General features: G+C 38.3%; 1 protein-coding gene across 6 annotated transcripts in view; it reads left to right on the top strand.

The window, feature by feature from the left end:
• The window catches only part of LOC116313451 (netrin-G1-like), a 68,317-nt gene that overhangs the window by 41,421 nt on the left and 10,662 nt on the right, over positions 1-16,234 (top strand). For all 6 annotated transcript variants that reach the window (XM_039601729.1, XM_039601732.1, XM_039601731.1 and 3 more), the window contains one exon: positions 13,071-13,243. In XM_039601729.1, the coding sequence (XP_039457663.1) occupies positions 13,071-13,243 (173 nt within the window). The remainder of the gene's footprint in view (positions 1-13,070; positions 13,244-16,234) is intronic.

Here is a 16,234-nt window from a genome sequence, read left to right as displayed (position 1 = left end):
TTGAAATGGAGTTCTCCTTTTCACCTCTTCTGAATAGGGAGTCAGAGAGTCCGGCACTGCTAGCTGTGCTATTGATTTCTAATGTTATTCCACATCAACAGAAAACAAAAACCTTGAACCATGCAAGCGGGCCCACCTTTCTCGTCTCCCTCTCCATCTTTCCTCACTTATTGATCAGATGTCTGCTTGTTAATTAAGACATGACCGCTACCGGCAGGTTGCGCGGTCACCGCTGCACATCTGCAGGGCTGCAGTGGGGCCTGGGAATGAGAGGCATCTAATCTATAAGTGCTAATGCGCTATTTCTCGTATTCTCCATGTCATGCTCTAGTTTTTTTTTTTCACCTTTTCTCCTTTATTTCTTTCTTTGAGCGTCACTGTTTCGTTCTCTTTCATTTCCCATTTTACACAGAACGGTCTCAAAGTAACATTAAAATTAGCAACTTTCAACAACATGGCTACAGTAACCTTATGATGGATACTTTGTAAGATCACTTCAGGATCACAGATTGCCAAACACAAGGTTCTTTTTAGGTGAGACAGAATGTAGAGAAAATCTGTGGTTTTTGCTCTGTTGTATGAACAAAATCACCTTTGTAGATAAAGCGCCTTTAGATGCATTTAGATGAACACTGTCTTGTGTATGAAAGGATTTAAACACCCCCTGTTATCTTGCAAGTGCAAGGTAAATAAAATATTGATTTGTCTTCCACCAGCTATTTATTTATTGGTTTGTGTCAATTTTTGTTAGTCTTTTTAAAGTTCCTGTCACAGTTCAATGTTAGGAAGGCAGCGAGGACATCCCAAATGCACACCAAAGCAAGTCAGGAAAAGTTGATTATGGGTTAATTGGAAAAAAGGATCAAGCAAACAATACTGGAGGGTGTGAACAGAATAAAGACTGTAAGTAAGGCAAGAAATCTCAGAAGGCAATAAAGTAAACAGGACAAAACAAGGCTGGAATGCTTGACTGAACATCCAAAGACAACCTGGGAAGAGTAAATTTGGAGACACAGAGAATCTTGAATATATTGTACACTATGCCAGAGTGATGAATGGAAATAGGCAGGCTAATGGGAAAACTGGGAGCAAGGTGATGTGGGTGTGGCAGACATGAGACTAGGTGGAAGGGGTGAGGAAAAGCAGCACTGTCACATATCTAGTATTAAACCTTGATATTTTAGCCATGAAAGACTATAGCACTTTCTAAGCTGACTGTTGATTCGGAATTATACAATCATTATACTTGTGTTTAGTGTAGTTAGTGTAGCTGCGTTTAGTGTTAGCAAAGATGCAGATTTTCTTCTCTCGTGTGAGTATTTGTCTGAATTGTTCATTTAATCAAAGTAAAAGGTCTGAGGTCCATTTTACAGTCTTCTTACTGACCGAGGCATTTCATGACACAACAAAGAAAAAAAACATTAAAAGAAGACGTTGTGCTCTTTCCTTGATTGATGTCAGTCGTGAATCTTTATAATGACTATAGGCTGGCTGAATATAGATCAACCAAGAGATATTGCTGAATGCCACAATCATTTTCCAAGACATCGCAGTCGCTTGGTCATATGTTTTGTTAATGGTTGAATGTGATTGCTTTCAGAATGCACGTGTATTTTCATTTTATTTACAATGCTGTGGTTTGACTGGTAGGTCTCACTGGGATGTATTTCCCTTATGAACTAAAATAGGTTTGATTAATTTGGATCAACTGACCAGTTTGACATGTTGATAAAAATGAATATTTTACTTTGCCATCTGTAGTAGAGTAATGCTGTAGCTGCATTGGTTGGTTTAGTTAGATATGCAACCAACTGGCAGCTACTGCAAAAGTATGAATAGATTACAGTTGTTGTGGGTGAATACAAGATTGCAGATGGCATGCCTTGGCTAGGATTATGGGCTGTACTTGTGTAACGTTTGTGTAATAAGCCAGTTTTAAACTTAGAATAGACATGATATGCTAGTTTTTCTATCAACAGATCTAGTGCAGATCAGTGTAAAATGCAAGCTCTGTAACACATAAGAGTATCTAATGTTGACATAACTGCAGGCTTTTAGAAATTAAAAAGAGATCCTTTATCCCCCACTGACTTTTTATGCTGACAAATTTTAAACCAAACCAAATTTTCAAAGACCAAAAAATATTTTATCCTGAACAGTTCCTCTGAGGTAGACATGGGAGTTATTCAAAGGCAATTTGAATAAAAAGAATAATAGGTTTAGATAAGGTATGAAACATTTTACTGTTATTTTACACTCCTGAATGTTCCCCTCAAGCCACAGAAAAACTTTACATCTCCCTCCCCTTGTGGGAATCCTGAGTGCATAAAAGTACTGTATCCCACATTTCAACTGTATCTTGCACTTAAAAGGAGACTAAATTTGTAGCTCTTCCCCAGTGCCATCACATGATGGGCACCACACCCCATTGAACCGCATAAAGAAGATCTAAACCCAGAGGATATCTATCAGTTTGTGTCTCAAAGAGCTGCACACAGGAATTGGGGAAAAAGCAGAGTAATGACATTATGCCACGTTATCTCCTGTATAATGTGCCTACACGTTTCCCTCCCTCATTTAAACTAGAACTGACATTTGATTATCATTCTGTGCAAAAGATAGCCTTTTTACTGTCTCTGCAGATCTTTCTTTCAAGTTCCTCAGTTTATATCAGTGTTTGTAGCACTATGGGTTTTCTCCTTAAATCTTAGTTTAATCCATCTCCCATATTCTACAATTGAAGCCTGTGCTGCTGACAAATGGCAGTAGTTTGACCTTGATTGGAGAATTTTTTGCAAGTCCATAACATCACAGTGTATCTGATTTGGGAAATGCTTAGCAGTTTTGCTTCGCAGTGTGGCATTTTGTGCTGATAATATTCTATAGCTGCTAGTTGTGTTCTAGGTTGTCACCCTTAACAGGACTGAGAACTGATTAATTTTAAAACTACTGCATAGAAAACCCATGCACTGTGAATCAGCTTAGTCGCTCGGTTCTTACCATAGCTTGTTCAATTTTACACTTTGTCCTAAAGAATTTTTACATGGAAATTTTCCAGAAACCAAAATCACCTTCTTTGCATAATTTCTCTTTCCCTCCCTTGTAGGAGGTTGCCCTCAGAGTGTGTCAGACCTTGCTGCCATGGCCCAAGATTTAAAGGAACTGTGCACTAATTGCATTTAAATGATACCCAACCTACAGGTATACACAGTACATAAAAATCTAAGTATAGCGGGTTAAGAGCCTTAGTAACCATTTATCATTATCAAACTATAGACAACATAAAAAGTCCTCATTAGTTGTTGTAGCAGAGTTTATCTAAAAGAAATACTGATAGAGTTATTATTTTTTTAGGTTATTAATAAAAGATGATTAATAAAATGATTTTTGATATTTATGTTTTTTTAAAAATTCAAATTTTACATTTTACAAAGTTTCCCTGACACACGACAAAGTGAATAGCTGGAAGGAGAAATATTGTTCAAAGCACTTTCATCATCATCATCATCATCGTTTATTTGTATAGCGCTTTACGAACACACAAGGCAGTCCAAAGTGCTGAACAACACAGATTAAAACAACTACCAATTTAAAAATACGATAAAATCATTACATACAATAAAATAAATAAGCAGGTGTCAGTTTCCTACAGAGTTAAAAGCCAGGGAATAAAAATAGGTTTTCAATCTGGACTTAAAGACCTGCACTGATGACGCTAGTCTAATTTGAAGGGGAAGGTTATTCCAGAGCATCGGAGCCACAATTGAAAAAGCTCGGTCTCCTCTGCACTTTGTCTCACTGTGACTTAAACACAGTTTTGTGTTTTGCAGTTTTTCTTGTTACAGAATCTCTATTGCTGCCACTGTAAATGTGAGCTTGCTCTTCACATAGCCACAGAAGCCAGCACAAACTGCGACATGCTTGCACACAAAACAAGCACACCGACTTACTGGCTCTTATCCAGTCTTTTACATACAGTACACACACATACACACACTCCCAATCCTCTAAGCCCATGCCCTGTGAACCATGACAGCTGTAGCCAGCTTGATTGACAGAGTTTGAAAGTCAGGTTCAAGTGCAGGTTCACACGACCCCAGCATTACTCTGCTTCCAACGTAGGGTTCTTCCCAGCTCTGCCAACGCCTGCTCACTTATCTTCCACCAGATGTCTGTCACATGCTGCGATGTTTTCTGCCAGTCATCTCCTAGTCTCCAGTGTTTAATTAGTGCTCATTAAGGCCTAGGTTTTCTTTGTAAATAATATATGGTAGATAGAGAAAGTAAATCAACATAAGCAGTCTCTGGAGAGGCATCAGTCATTTTTCCAGTAAAATCATCACAAATTTTCTCTTGCTACATTTATTGTGTGATATCATACAATAATGCTATACCACAAGTGAAACAGACAAGGTTGCTTTGGCTTCTTGAGCGCTAATGCTATATGGGCATGTAAAGGTTTATGTGGGTGTTTCCACCCTTAACGAATGCAGTGGCAAATTGTTTTCTCTCTTCTTCCTATTAAAGTGCTAAAACTATTTCCCTGAAAATGTTTTATTAATGCTTTCACTCATCATACTGCACTAGGTGACTGCGTGCCCATGCAAGAGCCTATGCTGTCAGATATACTGTAGAGCATGCAGCCAAACTTTGATTTTCATATTAATATGGCTTTCCCTTTCTGGTTCCTCCTTGTCTCAGCTGCTTAGATCACATCACGAATGATACAGCTCTCCACCATGAGGAGTGAGGTGGGATTAGGGGGGTAGACATTACCATACTGTATTCCTACATCAAAGCACAACCTCAATAATAGGCCCTGTCATGTAAACAAATCACAGGCTTTCAGGGGCAGTGGCCCAAGCCATGCAAATTCAAATTTCATTTCGCTTCAGCAGAAAATTGGAGCAGGGGGAATTAACTTGTGATCCACTCCTAATATTTCTCCAGCGTTTTGCGGAGCCCTGGCGGTGCTACTCCATATTTCAATAGGGAACACAAACAATTTGCTTGATATGTATTGCATAACAACACGAAGAATGACAAAATTGGCCACAGCGTAGAGCGACAAAAACAAGCTTAATCGGACTCTTCAATTTCACGGTGACACAGCCTGCTGTAATGAGGTGACTCTGCGACTCACCGGCCTTTTTGTGAAAAACTTCAATGCCATCTGAAATGTGAAGGAATTCAATGTAAAGAAACCCTGTCAAGCTCACTGTGTTAGCTGGATTTGCTCTGTTCATGCTGTAGAAAGATGTTTCTACAGCATGAACAGAGTTTTCTTTTCATTGCATTTTGATGTTATGCCAGTTTATGAAAGGTAAAGGTGAGGCTTTCAAGCTTAAGAACACTGTGCCAACTGTCAAGCATGGTGGTGGCAGCGTCATGTTCTGGGGATGTTTTGCTGTCTGTGATATTTATACATTGCAGAACATAGTACAATGAAGGGGACTACCTCCAAATTCTTATTTAATTCTTATTTCTCCTCAAATCAACAGCTAGATGGTAACTGGGACACAATTGTGTATTTTAACAAGACATTGATCCCAAACACAAATTAAACCTGGTTTAGGAATGGATTACGCAGGCTAACTTTAAGTTTCTGGAAAGGCCCCAAACTCAAACCTGTTTTTTGGAAAACCTGGTCTGTGCCAGAAAACCAACCAATTTAAATGAACTCTACTCTGCCAAGAATGATGGTCAAATATTCAGTCAGCATTATGCCACACACTTGTTAATGGCTACCACAAGCACCTGGTCAAGGTACAATTTATTAACCAAGTATATACACATATACACACACATATACATATACACACACATATACATACACACACATATTTTTTTCAATAATAAATAATAAATCAAATAATAAATCAATTCAAACTTGTGCACCCAATTGTTGTTTGAAGAAATGAAAGACATATGCCATGCAATCATTACACCCAGGAAAAACAAAACTTCAAAAAAATTACCATAGTATTCATAGCCATTGTGACAATTCATGGCCACCTGTAATATCATTCAATCTTGACACTCACTGATATATATTTCCCCAATCACTGGCTTTAAGGTTATTCCAGAAATGTAAATATCGTCTTAGCCACTCAAGCCCCACGCCCCGGTACCGGCACAAAAAGGAGGAGATCAAGTTTAATCGGTTATAACACGGGTTGAGAAATATAAGTCCCGTATCCACAGAAACCTCTGAATCTCAGCTAAAATCGCTTATAAACCATTTCTACAACCACCAAACACAATGAAAACAAGCCATGATTAAACGAGCAGTTATGTAACTGCGCACAAGCCAGCTGAACAAACAAACAAGAAATTCTTCAAACTTCATGTAACCGACTAAAGAAAGGCTGGTTAACTTCCAGAGCTATCACTGATTCCAAACACCAAGTTTCCCCAAGCTCTGACCAAAATTCACTGAATGAGCCGCAAAAGAAGACCACAAAAACACATAGCGGCGCAAATGCGCTAAGACAGAAATTGGCTTACCATCCCGATTTCCTCCTTTATTTTCGCCGGTAGCTGGTAGCCACGTGATTATCAGCAGTTACCACGCCTAACTAGCTGCATCAGAGCTATTTTCTGTCAACAACCTCCATTTTAGACCCACCTACAGACATGTGACTGGACAGACGCCAGATGCAGTAAATTTGGGCCCACGTGGGTTTTGGCCTTGCAACTTCTGATTGGTTGAAGTAACATGAATGTGGCATCGTTACTGTGATCCTATTGGCTAAAACGATTAAAAAGAGGTGTCAATCATGCAAATTGACCAAAAGAAATCAAAGTTACAGCCCCTCTGAGTTTAAAGGGCAAGAGGCCAATTAAACGCTCCATGCACAGCAGAAAAGGGCCATTGCCATGTAAATGTATGGTTAATTCTTCAAAAATATATTTGTAAAAAAAGCATTTTTAGGCCTGTTAATAAAATTAATTAATTTCTGCAATTTAATGCCTAAAAAATTCAACTGGCATGGTGTCCAATGTGTGCCAAATATTGACATTTTTGTACAACGTCTGGATATTCATGTATTGACAGTGTTGTAAATTTTTCACTGTTTCACTGTAGAAAAATAAATCTTTGCACAGATGATGTTTGTATGTTGGTTACTGAATTTCTTGAATGAAATGTGGACTGAAGCATATTTTTAAAAGGGTTATATGCTAAAAAATAAATAAAAAAAATTAGGCGAGGTTAAAATCTACTTACTTTTTCTGTGTTTCAGTCTTAGTAACTTTGACACAGTAATAACTGCTGCAATATTTACACCTCTGATGAAATTTCACAAGTGTCAGCTTTATTTTGATACCAAGATTGTAAGCACAGAGTTTGTAATTGCAGAGAAATAATCAATTAATTTGGGGCATTTCATTTTCGAGCAGGAAGCTCAGAAACCCTTTGGGGTTTAAGAGGTTAGATATTGTTTCAGGGGAAATAATTCTTTTTAAAATAAAACGAGGACTTGGGTGATTTTCTTCTTTGTTTTTTTGGAGCCCTGTAACTTACTTGCATTACAGTGTCCATTCAAACAGCCACCATCTCTCTGTTAGGTGGTGGCCTTTTCTCTGTCTTTCCCAGCAACACATTGACATTCTAAAACTCTCACCAAGGCCAAAGTTTCCCTCAACAGCCTTGATCTCTCCATATCTGTCAAAGCTATCACTGGTCAGGATATGTGAGGCTCTGTACAGTGTCTTGTAGAGAAAAAGTGTCAGGAAACCTCAGTATGTATTTATACAGCATGGAGGCACATTACAGACTCTGACCATGGGTGACTTGTGTGAGGAAACAGGTGAGATATGGAGCTGAGGGAGACTGGTTTGCTCAGTCTTATCAGTCAAAGTGTCGGCCATGGGTTAAATCTCGAATGAAAAAGGGAGAAAGGCTTTCCATTCTAAGATACTGTGTGTCCATTTAAAAAAAAATCTGAAAGTAGTACCAACATAAACATTTTCAGCTTTTTTAGACAATTTTCTTGCAGTGATGCTCTTTGACAAAATAAGAATAATAATGAACAATAATAATAATAATTAATCTGTTGTATTTTTTAAGTGTAAGTTATATGGAGGTGTTCTTATTTTGCCTGTTTTCATAGCAGTGGACAACATTTTAGCAGTTTATATCCTAACTATGTAAAAGTGTTAGTTTGTATGCAACCACAGTAAATTATATCATTTCAAGAATCCAAGTTGAACCAGTTACAACAAGGCACATCGCACATTAACACATTAACATGAAATAATATTTATAGCAGCAACAAATTAATTGAAGTGGTAAAAGAAAAAAAGGGCTCCCAGCTTCCTCCTACAGTCCTGCTATTAAGTTAATTAGTGATTCAAAATTGGCTATAGGTGTGAATGTGTCTGTAAATGGTCTGTCCCTCTGTGTTAGCACTGTGATGGACTGGGATCTGTGGAGGGTATATCCTGTCTCTTGCCCTGTGACAGCTGTGATAGACTCATTAGATAAATAACTAAGATGGATCGATGGATGGATGGACCTAAGATAAAAAAGTAAGATGTGAAATAAGTTAGAAACAGAGAGTTTGTAGCATTTAAGCTTTATGTAGTTTTTTGGTAGACATGGATTTGGTGATTTATTAATCTGCTAACAGTAAAATACTACTGGAACAAGTTTATATATAACCAACATCTTTAATGTCAGTGGTCTGCACACATGTTCCTGCACACCAGCGCACTTGATTGACTGGACCTATGTTCAGGCTAAAGTTAGCAGAGCTATCCTGGGAATTATAAAAGGTAAAGACCAGACTCAGTGCGCCAGCAGACCTTTTCAACATAGAAAATTAGTAGGAAAAGTATATATGTTACTAATAATATTAATTCTGTCCTAATAAAGTGCTTCAGAAAACCTAAACTGCAGACAGGTTTCTCTTTCATCTTAACTGTATCTTGAAAGTGCCCTTAAGCCAATGCAGAAAATGTAATCTCACAAAATGGTTTTTTTTTAGTCTGTTTCCATTGCACTTTGTCACTTCTTGTTTTTATTTGTTCAATAAAACATCAACTTTGCCTTTCACACAAACCTGAAAGATGTTTTTGTATAAAGTGAATACAAAAAGAGCTAGATCAAGATGCACTTAGTAAGCCCGCAGTAACCAATGAGACCTTGAAACCATGACAGCTAAATTGAATTTTTCACCCATCAATTATATCATTCATGTCTGTCCTTTAGCTTATATAGCTTGTCAAAAGGAAAAAAGAAGTATATATTTTTTCAGGTTCAGATCAGTGCAGGAGCAAAACATTAAGTTCCTCGAGTGCCCACTTGAGGCTGGCTCCACGAGCCAACTGTGGTCACCTTGACCTCCTTAAAAAGTGGATATCTGGTCTTAGATCTAAAGTGCCAATAATTTAAGGAACTCAAGGAATTCAATCCCGTGACCATGATTGTATTGCATTTTAAAGGGAATTATCTAATATGATTCTTTAAGGTAACGTTACTAACAGACTGTCCAAGAAGTCAATTTTTGGGGTGGAATTATATTTTTTATTCATGTTAATGAGCACAAATTAGTAGGTACCTAGTATGATGCCTCTTTTCTTAACTAAGATTTCTTGTTATTAAAATGTTTGAAATGTTTGCAGTTTTCTTAAATGAAATTGTAATAATAATATCGTTTTATCAAAATAGTTTATTACAGTGGTTTATTAGTCAGTACTGCTTCACAATAAAACAGGGTATACAGGGTAATTACTGCTGTGGAAAACAGCAGTAATTACAGGCATTTATCTGAAGTAAAACTATATTCTAGTAGATACATTAATGTTTTTTCCCTTTGGAAAATCCAATTTGAAAATTAGCAACAAAAATGTAATTAAGGGAAGTGAAAAAAGAAAGAAAAGTTATAATAAAAACAAAAAGAAAGCTTCACTAGCCTGCCAGTTCAGGCTCTCTATTTAACTTAAGTTCTGTACTTCTCTCTTGTCTTGAATCAGTGATGCTAGAAGCTGTCACAGGGAAGAAAAGCTGTGGTAGACATAGTGAGCCTGTCAACACAGTGCCAAGCAGCTAGGAGAAGCCAAGGTTAGGCAGCAGCCAGAGGAGAAGAAAAGGCACTTCTGCTGTCTACTCGAGAATATCAACAGAAAATAAACCAAAAATCCATCTTGCTTAATAATTTGCTAATTGCATGAACATTTACAGGCAGCAAATTAGTTGGAATCAAGATCCGTATGTCTCTTTATTTTCCACATGTAGCAAAAATTAGCAGTATTATAATGTCTTCTTTTTTAATGTCAAGATTAAAGACTCTTTTTGCCTTGTTTTGTTTTGTTGACAGCAGTAGTAGGATGAAACATCTATTCCACCCTGTTAAATCTGCAGTGTTGCTCCTTTTAAATTAGCACATTTTAAAATGTTTTCTCTCTTTGCACAGCAGCAGTCAGCTGTTTTGGCATTTGAAATAGAGTTCATTGTTACTTTGTTGCATAATTGACTGACAGGAAGATTTTAATATTTTAGTGCTAGCTACTTGTTTTTGTCATTTGTATTTATTGAGATGCTCATGTTGTAATTGTTTAATAATCCCCTCATTGCAGACAAACCACACCTATATCAGTACTGAACCAGCAATTATAAAATGTGTTTTTATAGTGTTTTGAGCTCAATAGGTTGGAATTACAGGGGACCGCTTTCCTCTTGTGGCCAAAACCATTTATAAAAAAATAAAATTCTCTGATTTCAATATGACAATGCCAGTGGCAAAAGCGTCACATCCCCAAGCTCCCCCGAGTCCACATCTTCTACTCTATCAGCCTGCTAGCTGCACCGGTTGGGCCTGATGATCCAGATTTTGCTGGTTTTTAATTAAGTGGAAGGTCAAATCTCATCGCTCTTGACTTCAGGGAGCTGATGCTGTCTGCATGGCAGAAGAGCTACACCCAGTCATTAATTTTATGAAGCGGGGACTTTAATTGATTAAAAAGTTAAGGACTATAGGGAATGCGTGGTAAGAGGCACTAGTATTTCATTGCTGTGATTGTCGTCCAATATTCATCGCAATTTATAATGGTTGCTAATGAGGAAAGATGATTTGTGTGCGTGCATTTAGACAGACACAGATAGATAGATAGATAGATAGATAGATAGATAGATAGATAGATAGATAGATAGATAGATAGATAGATAGATAGATAGATAGATAGATAGACTTTTCTATTCAGTTCAATTCAGTTTTATCTATACACAGCCAAATCACAACAAGTCACCTCAGGCGCTTTATATTGTAAGGTAAAGCCCCTGCAATAATACAAAGATGATCCCCTATGAGCAAGCACTTTGGAGACAGTGGAAAGGCAAAACTCCCCTTTAACAGGAAGAATCCTCCAGCAAAAGCAGTCACAAGGATGTGACGACATCAATGTCACGATGTCACACAAGTCACGACGGTTTGGGGGACAGGGGAGGGAGACAGGACAAAGACATGTGGAAGAGAACCAGAGATGAATAAAAACTACTAAAACTACAAAGTTGTGTATAAACGCGTCATGAGTGAAAAAGTATGAGAGAAGGAAAAACACTCCAGTAGCCCGAGTAATGTAGCATAACTAAGGGTGGATTCAGGGTCACTTTATCCAACCATCACTATATATACTGTAAGTGAAAAAGGAAAGGCTAAATCCTAATCTTAAAATAGTTCTGATACTATTGTGCTGATGGTTATTTAATGTCCTGTTTTTATCTAAATTGTACTATTATTTTATATAAAGTACACTTTTGAACTTGTTTTGTTGGTATTGATTGAAGTAGGCCATGGCAGAAATAGTTTGAGAACCACTCCTTTAAACCTTATTCAGACTCTCTAATGCTGTTTAACAGCAATAGCAGACGGGGTCTAGTTTCCTTTGTTTCCCGCAGTTATCTATCATTAAAGTGAGATGTCACAGTAAGGCCAGAAAGTCAATTAGAACAGATGTATTTCAGATTGCTGCTGCTATTTCTTTGTCTCATGTTCAGCGGTGATTATAGAAAACAGATACCCAGATCCTGACTCTCAAATGAGAGAAATCTTCCCTCGGAAGCACATTGTGAAAACAAACATAGGCATGATGTGAAACCATGAGCCGACCAAACCTCTGGGGAGGTCTACCGTGTCAGATTCACTCAATGGCCTGCATCCCAGCTGTTTCTGTATCAGTGCCCTCCTCCTTACAAGATCTGAGGTCACTAGCTGTAACCTTTTACCCTCATGGGACTGAAATCAAATAAAGGGAATTATATTTGGAACACTTACTATATGAAACTGTATTATCTCATTTGGCGACAAAAACAGCTTGTTCTGCCTCGGGTAGAGCTCTTTCCTCGGAGTAAACACAAATGAAAAAAGGTTATATTCTAAGTGCACGTAGTTTACTCTCTGCTCATTCAGGTTGTTTAGAAACACTCAGAGGAGACTCAAATTGCAAACAGCTTGTTCTTTTTCAGCAAGCATAGGCACATGCTTCTTCCATGTGGTCAGAAGGGAGGTGGATTTGGAGTGCCTGAAAGCCATCCGCCCTTTTCTCTTCTCCTGTCAGGAGAATCTGTCAGCTCTGCCACAGTTCGGTCTAATAAACCAGCTTTGCCAACTGGTAGGGTTTCCTGCCTGAAAGCTCCCTTGCCAAATAACTTTGAAGAGAAAGAAAAAAGGAGTATTCTCTGGCTGCCCAGCTTCTCTTTATTCTATCATCTCTCTATCAGATCCCTGCTTTGTGCTCAATTAGTGAATCTTACAGAGTGCCTTTCATTTAGCTCTCAGAGTAGCAAAAGTGACCTTATTCGCATTGCTGTTCTCTCCGCAGGGGCAGTAACAAATGAGGCCTTGTTTTTTTTTAAAGGAGAGCATAATGAAGCTTTGTGGAGGAACGATCCAAGTCAGATAACCCACCAGGATTTTAATTTACCACTTTCAAAAAATTTGAAAGCTGCAAAAAAACATAGCCGCCGCAAGGGCAGGCTATGTATATTCCCTCCAGAAGGTATTGATTCAATGGATGCAGAATGATGCCTATTCATGTCTCTGTCTTTTGTTGTTATTCTTGTGTCTCAGGTGCAAGTGTAACCTGCATGCCAACAGCTGTGTGTTTGACAAGGGGAAGCTGGGCTGTGAGTGTGAACACAACACCACAGGGCCAGACTGCAGCCGCTGTAAGAAGCACTACCATGGAAGAGCTTGGAGTGTGGGGTCTTACCTCCCTATACCCAAAGGAACTGCAAATATATGTAAGTATAGAAGCGCTTGTAATGCTATGTGGACAAGCACTGGCCATGCAGCTAATCTGCAAGTGGCTGGCAGCACACTGTTTCCACTCTTGCTGCTTGTTACCAATGAAGGGAGCCACAATGAAACATCCTTTTTCATTCTCTTTTAGAGGTTATTCCACCTGTTTATGATTTCAGCTCTTTGCCACTGTACTGCATCTTTGCCAGATGCTGTTTTTAGCCTAGATTTTGACTATGTTTTCTAGTGCATGGTAGATTTAACAAACTGCATACTGAGGACTTGCATGTCACATCATATTTGACAATGATCAGTAGTATAACTTGTATTTTTGACATTTGAGGTGAAACTCGTTAAAAGACCCATGTTTACACTGTGACAAGCTGACTGGTGAATAGCTGGGTACACCAAGAGTGCACAGCCTTCTTTTGCCTTTCAACATAGTTTAATCAAATCATTTGTCAAGAGAAATTACAACATTTAGTTATAAACACAAAAACATTAAAATATGAAAAGATTTTTTTCATAAATAAAAAGGGTGAGCTTTCATTTATTCTATATTCATTTCATGTAAAGTGAAATAATTCAAGCTTTTTTGTGTTTTCACAAAAAAACAATCAAAACTCAATTGTCTCAATTTATTAGAATAAATGATGTCCAGCTTTCAAAAAGTATGTCCATTTAAACATTCGGTACATTACCAAGAATTGCTTGGTAAAGTGTGGTGTGGTTTGGAGCCGATCGGCTTTTGGCACTACTGAGGTGTTAATGAAGGCCAGGTTGCTTTAGTAGTGGCCTTTGGCTCATTTGTATTTTTGGGTCATTTGTTTCTTATCTGTCTCTTGACAATACCGGTTCAAGTCTGGCAAGTTGGCTGGTTAGTCAAGCACAGTAATCTGAAGGTCAGCAAACCATTCGGTAGTAGCTTTGGTGCTGTGGGTAGATGTTCGGTACTGCTGGGAAAGGAAATCAGCATCAAGCTTGTCAGCAGATGGAATCATGAAGCTCACTAAAATATTCCATTAGATTGCTGCTTTGGAATTAAAACACATTTCCAGTGACATGGCACAGCAAATCAGTGTGGAAACTTCACACTCGACTACAAACAAAATTTTGTGTCCCTCCACTCTTCATCCAGACTCTTTAATTTTAGGTGAAATTTACTTTCACCTAAAAAGATGAATTTAGACCTTTTTCTCCTTATCCCAGGAAAGATGCTTCTGACATTGTCTCTGCTCAGAAGTGGTTCAATATTGGAAATACAACGAGCCCCTTTCCTGAAAACATCTGTCCACGGACCAGCTTCAGTCCACTCCTTGTGAAACTCCTACATGTTCTAGACAATCCTCAAGGCTGTAGTCGTCCCTGTGCACCTTTTCCTACAACACTTTTCCATTCTGATCAATCTTTCATTAATATGCCTTAATACAGCACTCTGCAAACAGTAATTGTAATTTACTCAAACTCAAAATGAAACATTCTAATAATTTGAAATAATGGATTTCTGAATGTCATAAACTGTAACCCATAATAATTCAAATTGAAACAAAAATTAAACCAGAAATATTTCACTTTATGTGTAACATATATTGAATGTGTACATAAAATAGGAAAATTTACCCTTTTGAATGAAATTTTCATGGTATTTGATTTCTTGATAATACTAGATGCACTATTTGTTCTCGCTAATGATTTTTTCAGATCCTATAATTTTAAAGTATAGAAAAAAAAACCCTGTTCACATTCATGTTTTGTCAGGCAATAACCAAATGGGCCACTCAGTCCCAACATGTGACATGTGGATATATGTGTATGTAAAGGATTCATCTGTGTCACATTTAAACATACTGAGTAAGCCTCCATTTTTCAGTGTGAAGGGTTAATGTTGGGAAGGGGAATGCTCCTGAGCAGGTCACAGACAGCTTTCTCCTGTCTGACAAACGTAAGGCGTACTATAGCGAGCTTTAACAGAGAACTTTAATCTCTCTGTGTCTAATATTGCTGCAGCCAGCAAGTCAAGGCACTGACACCAAAGGACACCTTGTCCATATCTCTGCATCTGACGGAATAGAAGTATTTTGTGCCCTGGGATGCGAACGCAATGGGATCACTGACACAAATTCACTGTAACCTGTTAGTCTTAGGGTCTTTGCATCACTGGCAAGCTATTTTCTGTATTTCATTCATTTAGTATTCACTATTAAATAAGTGTCAATAGTCCTCCTACAGTAGTAACACTTTAACATTGAATTTATTATTGCTACCTCAACTCCATGACAAGTGTGAATTTGGTATCTCTGAGGCAGAAGGTGCTCTTTTGCATTATCCCCATTATAATCTTGGACTGGAGTTGAGTCACATTTATCAAATCCCATGCCTGAGGCAGGGGGCTCATTGCTTCAATAAATCTAATACAGCCACGCAGGGATATGGTGGTAGACGGCCAGGCAAGGCCAGATGGTGGAAGATCTAGCCCTCTGGTCCCCCATTCGCTCTGATTCAGCCTCCAGTCAGAAACTCTCGCATAGCAGCCGTCTGCTGGGATTGACAGCAAGTTCTTCAGATGTTCAGTTTGATTGTCTCACTTGAATTCTCAGACACCGTGTTATGATTAGATTTGTACAGAGATATGGTATTGCTATTGATCTGCTGTGTTGGTAAATTTGTGCAGTAACACTAGTTTCTTTTCTCATTGATGGACTGGATGATTATTCGTTCATTTGAATTTTTTTATCAGTCTCCTGTTTGCATGTATGCACACTAAGCTGTGTGCACGCATACGCATGACGTACACGCTCACGCGCCACACTCGATTGTGTGTGGGAGTCTGTTTGTGGGAACATTTGTGAACTCTAAGGAGATATTGCTGGATTTACCCCTACACCTCCTCTGTGTTATGAATCTCCTGGCAATGTGGTGCTCACTGTCAGATTGACAGGGTGTTATTAAAAAATCCAACACTTGGCCGCATCTGCACTGAACTGATGAAACCA

The sequence above is a fragment of the Oreochromis aureus genome, linkage group 18, assembly GCF_013358895.1.
Source record: "Oreochromis aureus strain Israel breed Guangdong linkage group 18, ZZ_aureus, whole genome shotgun sequence".
Classification (NCBI taxonomy): domain Eukaryota; kingdom Metazoa; phylum Chordata; class Actinopteri; order Cichliformes; family Cichlidae; genus Oreochromis; species Oreochromis aureus.
This window is presented reverse-complemented; position numbering and strand designations above follow the sequence as displayed.